At 42.7% G+C, this 7851-nt stretch overlaps 1 protein-coding gene across 1 annotated transcript; it reads right to left on the bottom strand.

The window, feature by feature from the left end:
• Positions 1-293: 293 nt before the first annotated feature.
• LOC130520091 (uncharacterized) lies at positions 294-6282 on the bottom strand. Its single transcript, XM_057023649.1, has 2 exons — positions 5487-6282; positions 294-5398 (listed from the first exon to the last, which is right to left on the bottom strand). The coding sequence occupies exon 2, from the start codon at positions 3081-3083 to the stop codon at positions 2037-2039; it is 1047 nt and encodes a 348-aa protein (XP_056879629.1). The 5' UTR covers positions 3084-5398; positions 5487-6282; the 3' UTR covers positions 294-2036.
• Positions 6283-7851: the final 1569 nt, after the last annotated feature.

The raw sequence follows: 7851 nt of genomic DNA, 5'->3' as shown, positions 1-7851 counted from the left end.
CCTGCAGTTCAAACAAAAACCAGTGAGCTGGTATTCTGACCATTGTTGGTGTTCCTGGAAAAGACTTCTGGTTGGGGTTGTGGTTTACTTTGGTGAACATATGAGATACTGCCGTAATAATTTCTATTTGTACTGTAATGTTTGTTCCACTTCATATTTACAGAGCACAGCTCTGTAATATGGGAGTCAATAGAAAGTGTCCTTCAACAGTTTCTGCTTCTTAGTGTTGGATCGCGATACCTCCTGTATGTAGCTGCCGATCCGCGTGTTCGTTGAATGAAGACTTCGAGAAGTAAAGTACCAATTTCAAAATGTATTTAACAATAGAATCAATTCCAGATACAAATATTACAGAGCTCCGGGCCAGTTCATAACCCTAGCAACAACAGAGTTAATCGTCAGGGCATGAAGTCTGACAACCTAACTATCCCTTGGCCCAGTCCTTTATAGTCACACACATGCAAATTCACAATGTCCATGCAATCCCCCGCTGAGATGTCCCCGTCCTCTTCCTCCAGTCCCTTTGGTGTTGGTAGAGTTCTTCTCTTCCATTGTTTTCCCAGGTGGCCAGATCCCATTCTTTATGCAAATGTGATCATCATCAACCCCCTGATGTCCTGTTTACAATGAGTGTTTGACACCCCCTGCCTGACTGGCTCCTGAGATAACAGTAGATCAAACAACAATCCTGCAAATGTCTCTGTTCTTAATTACATTTAGTCTACCTTGCCTAACTTCTAAGGGAAGACAGGAACATATGGTGAAACACATAACAACAAGATAAAGACAATTCTCAACAATCCCCCTTTTGGCCTAGCCTAAGCTAGGCCAATACAAACAATTCATTGACAACTCCTCTTGATGTAATGAAGAATAATAGACGTTTAATCATGGTGCCATCGTCTTTAGATGTTCCTCGATCCGTCCAAGCGTTCTCTGTGAATTACCTGCTGGGGTACATTGATTCCAATAATACCAGTGTTAGGGTTAATGTGTTAGGGTGTTAGTATGTTAGGGTTAACAAGTAATGTTCGCTCTGCAACTTCAAAGTGGCCCGTCCACCTGTGCTCTGACCACTTTGCTTGATGACTCTCAGAAGAACCCACTCAGCTGTGTGTGAAATTCCTGGATCCTTACTGACTGGTTACAGAGGTTGCCTGTTGGGAGAGAACTTAGAGAGTCGTTTTTAGTTGAACAAAATAAAATCTACATTTCATAAAAGTGCTGGGCTGGCCTATGGATTGTAAATCTCTATTCTTAAAATGAGTTCCATTGTCAAATCTAATTTGTTTGGGAAACCATGTGCCGGATTAATCAAAAATTTAATAACGCTTTTTGCATCTTCTATTTTTACGGGAACCGCCTCTGGCCAGCCAGTGTATGCATCCACTGCGACCAAGAGGTATCGGAACCTATTGACCCTATCTAACATATCAGTGAAATCTATAATTTTCTTGCCCATTGGGGCAACTGGAAACTTTATTCTCTGCATCATTCGTGGTTTCCCGCAGTGTGTCAGGCCGTGGGCCTCTTCCAGAGCGGCATCTAACAGACCGGGCGGGAGAACAGGTCTGCCGTCTGGGCCCGCCAAATTCCTTCAACTTTCACAGCCCCCCTTTTCCTTCCAAACTGTTTTTTCATGTGGAGAAGCTTCTTCTTGATCACAACCTATTCTTTCCCTGTCGTATCTTGGAAGAATTTCGTAAACTGTTTTCTCTGCCATCAACAAATTGTAACTTAGTTTATAACCTGCAGCCTTCTTTGCTGCCTGATCGGCCGCCTCATTACCTTTTCCCTCTAAAGAGTTCTCCTTGCTGTGACCTTTGCACTTTACAACTGCGACCTCCGCTGGTTCCACGAGTGCCTGTGTCAGTTGCCTCATCTCTACTTCATGTTTTATAGGTGAGCCTGATGCTGTGTTAAATCAAGACCACCCCTTCTGGTAGGATGAGGTCCTCTAACAACCTCCGTAGCATCTGATTGAAGATACCAGGGGATAAAAGAAATCCCCGTGGTAAACGTGTATATCATAATTGTCAGCCTTTATATGTAAATGAAAAGATGTCACGTACAGCAGGGTCAAGTGGGAGACAGAAAAACGCATTAGCCAGGTCAATACATGTGAACCATTTATGGGTGGGAGACAAAGCTGTTATCGCAGTATATGGGTTGGGAACTGGCACTGTGGGTGTTATCACAATAGAATTAATACGTCTTAAGTCATGCGCCATCCTATATATTCCTTTCTCCTGCTTCTCAACTGGCAAAATGGGGGTATTCCATGCTGAATTAGAATGCTCAAGAACCCCCGAGGTTAACAGCCCTTCTATTGTTTCCTGAATACCTTCCTCAGCAGGTGGTCTGTGTTTATATTGACTCTGCCAGATAGGGGTGTTATCTGAGACTCTGAATGATACAGGGTCAATAGTGGGACACAGCCCCACATCTGTTGAGCCCGAGGACCACAAGGTTTCTGGAAGTGAATTTAAAATTTTTACACTGTCTGGATGATCAGTCTTTTCTCTCCCATGAAACCTCTGAAGTTGTCGATGTTGTAAAATTACTGAATTAGTGGTTGTGTGCATTATCTTATAACTCTTTTCTGAAAGAGAGTATAACAGGCCAGGAATCTGAGTCGATGTCCAATCTATGACACTCCTTAACCTTTTTATCATAGGACCAAGGTCCTTTGCCTGATGTTCAGCATGGATGGCAAGGGTAACGTGGGGACACGCCTCCTCAGCCATCTCATACCACTCATTTTGTTCAGCAGTCAAGTCAACCTGCGCAGCCACACCCTCAGGCCCCACAAACAAACATGGTGATGTAATCATCCAAAAATTTCCTTGTAACTTTTCTCTAAACGCATCCTGATAGACCTCATTGTTCTCACGGTCGTAAAATAGGGTGACATGATAGGGATCAACTGGCGGGGCAAAAGGACTCAGCATCGACAACCAGGGCCTCCAGCTCTGAAACAATGCCACAATACCGACACCGGGTGAGGTCTCCGGCTCAAGTTCTCCCCAATAAATGTCGGCCCACACCCCCTGTTCTGGAGAGGGTGTCGGGCTCATCAGCATTTGTCCCCTCACACCTTGGTGTGGAATACAGCAGTTTAGTTTTAGTCCATTAGGAAATTGCACCACCAAACCTTTGTCTCCACACAGAATTGCTGCTCCTGTCCTCACCAGGAGATCTCGTCCCAACAGGTTGATAGGGCAATGTGGTGAAATGACAAAGGGGTGCAATACAGTCTGTCCAGCAAAATGAGTCACTAATGGCACAGAAAATGGCAGTCTTTCTGGTCTCCCTGAGAACCCCACAAGCTCGACGGTGTCAGATGAGATCAGCTCCGGTGATAAATTCCATGAGATAGTGGAACACTGCCTGGTACCTCCGGGTAGTTGTGATATGGACAGTCCCTTTGCCAATGACCATACCCTTTGCAGGCGTGACACTGATCTCGGCCTAAGTACCCGCCTATCAAGCCGTATCCCTGCCCGCCGCGTCTCCCACGCATGCCTCCCCTAGGATTAACCCAATACGGGTTTATAGGAACAAAATCTTTCTGCGGACCTAACGGATCTGGCTGCACCTGCCGAGGAAACTGCTGAACCATCTGTTTCTCTTCCTTTCGTTTATCATTAAGCTTTTTCCGTGCCTCATCTAACTGCATTTTTAGGAGCTGTTCCTGCGCTGTCATCACCCCCTCTTTCTTTCCCTGTTGTTTAGCTTTATATATGTTAATGTGGTGAGAGAAATGTCTCTCCCAGACTTCCGCTGTGCTACCTGGGAGGTCAGGATTTCCTTCCATAGCTTCTTTTACTGATTGTGGAAGTCCTAAAGTTATGGCCTGACGGAATAAAGTGGTGTGCAAATTATCTGAGCCAGGATGGCACCTTGTGGCACACATCCATTCCTCTAAAGTCTCCTAATGCCAGCTGCATGCACAATGCTCTGTGTTAAACTAAAAAGGCTGGACATCCACTTGCCGCCTCCCTCTGCGGGTGGGGGCATCTTATCCACTAAACAATTGATGTCTGTAATTGCAAATGGAACATATACCGGTTCCTGTCCTCCTCTTTTCTGTATCAGAGGGGCCTGGAACTGAAACGGGCCCCTTACTCCGCGTGTGTATTCGTATTTGACCCGCCTCCTGTCAATGGTTCACCTCTATACTCACACTCACTCTCTTCTTTATCACTGCCATAAATCAATTTTACCTTCTCCTCCCTGCAGTCAGCCCTGGCAAATCCTCCTGAGGGATCAACTCTTTTTACTTGTTTTATTTGATTGCTAGAAGTTTTAAAAATATCTAATGTAGATTTCTGACTATCCTGTTTTTTAAATTTAGTTTGTTGCGAGGTTTTAGGGCGAACCACCTGAGCTTCCTCTCTAAATTCATTTTTTCCTAACTTATCTCCATCTCTTCCTGTCCCTGTTTGATCCTGCTAACCTGTCTCCGAAGGTCCCACACTGTTTCACGTAACTCCTGCAGTTCTTCATCCCTGTCCACATCTAACTGACCACTGTTAATAGTCAAAACTGGCAATTGATATGGGGGTGGGGAAATAGTAGTAGGCAATGATGGGTAAAGAGTGGTGTTAAGTGTCAGTGTCTGATTTAAATCTTCTAATGGAGGCTTCTCGACATTAGGCACTCGTGTAACCCCTTTAGATCTGCAATTGTGCACCGCTGCACATGCCACAGCCACAACATGTATCCTTCGACGCCTATCTTCTAGCTCCTTACCCTGTTTTTGCCATGATTTCCCTGTTATAAACCCTAATTTTGGATTATCAAGATGATCCTGTAATATAGTATGAATTTCTGACTCCCACTTACACAATGCTTCAGTTAAGTTAACCTTCACCTCTGGAGAGGGAAGAATCTTCTGCTTTTGAGCTTCCTTCCACAACTTTTTTATTGCATCCAATTCTCTTTCCCTCTCCTCTTCTTTCATGCCGCTCACCACCTGATCAAGAGTCCACTTCCACTGTTCTTCCACAGACTGAGGATAGGGAGAACATTCTCCCTGATCCCTACACGCTTTTCCACAATCCAGTTCCATCTTTAACTATGCTCCCAAGTGAGATTGAATGTGAATGACTCCAACGGTCAACTCAATGCCTCAGTGAAACAAGCTTCTAGATCAAACGTCTTTGATCCGGTTCCACTCTGGGGGTTAATTCCCAAGGACAAAGAGCCTTTTAATTCACGTTCACTCTGGCACTTTTCCACCCCACACAAAAACACAAATCTCGGGCGTCGGGAGTGTCCGTCCCGTCAACTACGCTCCGAGTCCCAACCCAAATCTTTATGATATACAGTGCACTGCATACAGCAATACAGCACTGTACTAGCTCCGGTTTACTCTAACCGTTACAGCACTGTACTAGTTACGGTTTACTCTAACCGTCTATTCCCTGTTTTTATCAACAGTACTTCCCTGTGTATTTCAACAGTACTTCCCTGTGTTTTACAACAACAGTACTTCCGGCCTCTAACCGTATTTCCCTGTTTTTCAACAGTACTTCCGGCCTCTAACCGTAATTCCCTGTATTTTTCAACAGTACTTCCGGCCTCTAACCGTAATTCCCTGTATTTTTCAACAGTACTTCCGGCCTCTAACCGTATTTCCCTGTATTTTTCAACAGTACTTCCGGCCTCTAACCGTAATTCCTGCAGTCAATATTTTTATATTTGTATCTGGAATTTATAACTAGGACACTTCAATTGACAGTGACGACAAATTTTTGGAAATTGCCAATCTGCAGAGCTTGATTAAACAGGTGTCTGCTTACCTTTTTATTAGGGATCCCTTTGTCGTCAGTTGTCCTCCGAAGTGACCGTCGTTGAATTCTTTGCCTCAGATGACTTCTCTCTTCATCACGTCGGGGTCACCAAATTGTTGGATCGCGATACCTCCTGTATGTAGCTGCCGATCCGCGTGTTCGTTGAATGAAGACTTCGAGAAGTAAAGTACCAATTTCAAAATGTATTTAACAATAGAATCAATTCCAGACACAAATATTACAGAGCTCCGGGCCAGTTCATAACCCTAGCAACAACAGAGTTAGTTTGTCAGACTTCGTGCCCTGACAATTAACTTTGTTGTTGCTAGGGTTATGAACTGGCCCGGAGCTCTGTAATATTTGTGTCTGGAATTGATTCTATTGTTAAATACATTTTGAAATTGGTACTTTACTTCTTGAAGTCTTCATTCAACGAACACGCGGATCGGCAGCTACATACAGGAGGTATCGCGATCCAACATTAGCCGACAAACTGATTACCATCTTGTGCAGGCAAACACAGGAAAGATATTGTAAATTCTATGAATATCTTAATGCCACTATCCAAAGTGCAGGGTTATGTCATCATTTCATATAATAGAAATTTGCTTAAAACTGAAGTTCATTAGGATTCATCTAAGGAGCAGAATGGGAGTGGAACATTTTGAGGACTTCCTGCTGATGGCAACAGAAAGGGACATTCTCATGAAACTAGAATCAGCTGTGACTGATAGAGTAAAAGAGAACTGCAAATATTCCACAGTCTACTAACTATAAAGATTTAGGATCACTTCTTTTTAATTTTTTAGTTCTGTTTCTCTTGAGAAATAAATGTGGCCTCTTTTTGGTGCCATCCTTTGTGCACTGCAAAGAAGCCAAATTGGACTGTTCCTCACTCTCACTAAACCTTAATTTTTTAAACTATTTTATCTTTTACTTCTTCCCCTTAGGCCTCAACAGCTTCCATACATTTGAAAAGCTTTCTCATGGTTTAGACATTGCAAAATTAATTAAAAACCCTCTCAACAACCTAAGCGTTGATGTAAAATCTTGATGTTTGAAAATTTCACCAGCTATCAAGATATTAAAACCACATGAGTGTTCTTTTTGTAACCCTGGTTTACAAAGCCTCATACAATAAAAGCATGTTAATAAAATAAAAAAAACAGCTAATAAGAAATACATTGTAAGTGATAGACAAATGGATTAAGATGGTTAAAAATCATTAAAATTGTATGTTTCATGATACGGTGTCTAGGTAAGAGTTAAAGGTTTGTAAATTCATTGTGATTCCATTTTGTTTGAAGCGACTTGAAATTTGTGTTTAGACTCTTATTTTGAAGGGCTGTGCTGACGTGGACCAGGTGACTAGCCACAGCCAATCGGGTTGTTTTGACCCTTCCACTGCACCTGAATTGGAGACGAGCAACGTTCTTCACAGAGCCGCTGATTGGGATAGAGAAAAGAGTGAAAAAAGGAGTTGAACTGGAGTTGTTTTCGTGCTCCGAGGAGGCCTTTTTAAGAGTGGACCAGAAACCGTCGGAGAGTTGGAATCCACGTGCGTATTACAAGATGGCGAGCCACCCATGGAGACCGCGATGACCCAGAAACCGTGCATCACGCAGAAGCAAAGCCCCCTGCTTCATCAGAACTGGTAGGATTTGCCCACATCTCTCTGCAAAAGTGCAGAAGACTCCCATAGACTCTAAATTAAAGGTTCAGGACGATAAAAGGATTTTTTTTCGTTTAATTAAATTTAAAAAAAGGGCATTTATTTTTGGAAACAAATTGTTCAGTCTTTTGCTGAATTATTTTGAGTTTAAATTTTACTATGGTGTTTTTGGTTATTCATCCTTGTGAGTACTTTAAGGGTATTGTTCCAAGTGTAACTGGTTTGTTGGTATAAATAACAAAATGTGAGAAATGGTTGTAACTTAAAAAAAGAAAAGAAAAGAAGAACCCAAAAAGGATTGAAAACTACAAACGAACAAAAAGGGAAGAATATTTCATTTTTTTTGAAAGTGATATCAAAAGCCTGTCAATTGTATGTCAA

This window comes from Takifugu flavidus, unplaced genomic scaffold (assembly GCF_003711565.1).
Source record: "Takifugu flavidus isolate HTHZ2018 unplaced genomic scaffold, ASM371156v2 ctg280, whole genome shotgun sequence".
NCBI lineage: Eukaryota > Metazoa > Chordata > Actinopteri > Tetraodontiformes > Tetraodontidae > Takifugu > Takifugu flavidus.
This window is presented reverse-complemented; position numbering and strand designations above follow the sequence as displayed.

Coding starts and splice junctions, on each gene's coding strand:
- LOC130520091 (XM_057023649.1), bottom strand. CDS start 3,083: ATGCTGATGAGCCCGACACCCTCTCCAGAACAGGGGGTGTGGGCCGAC.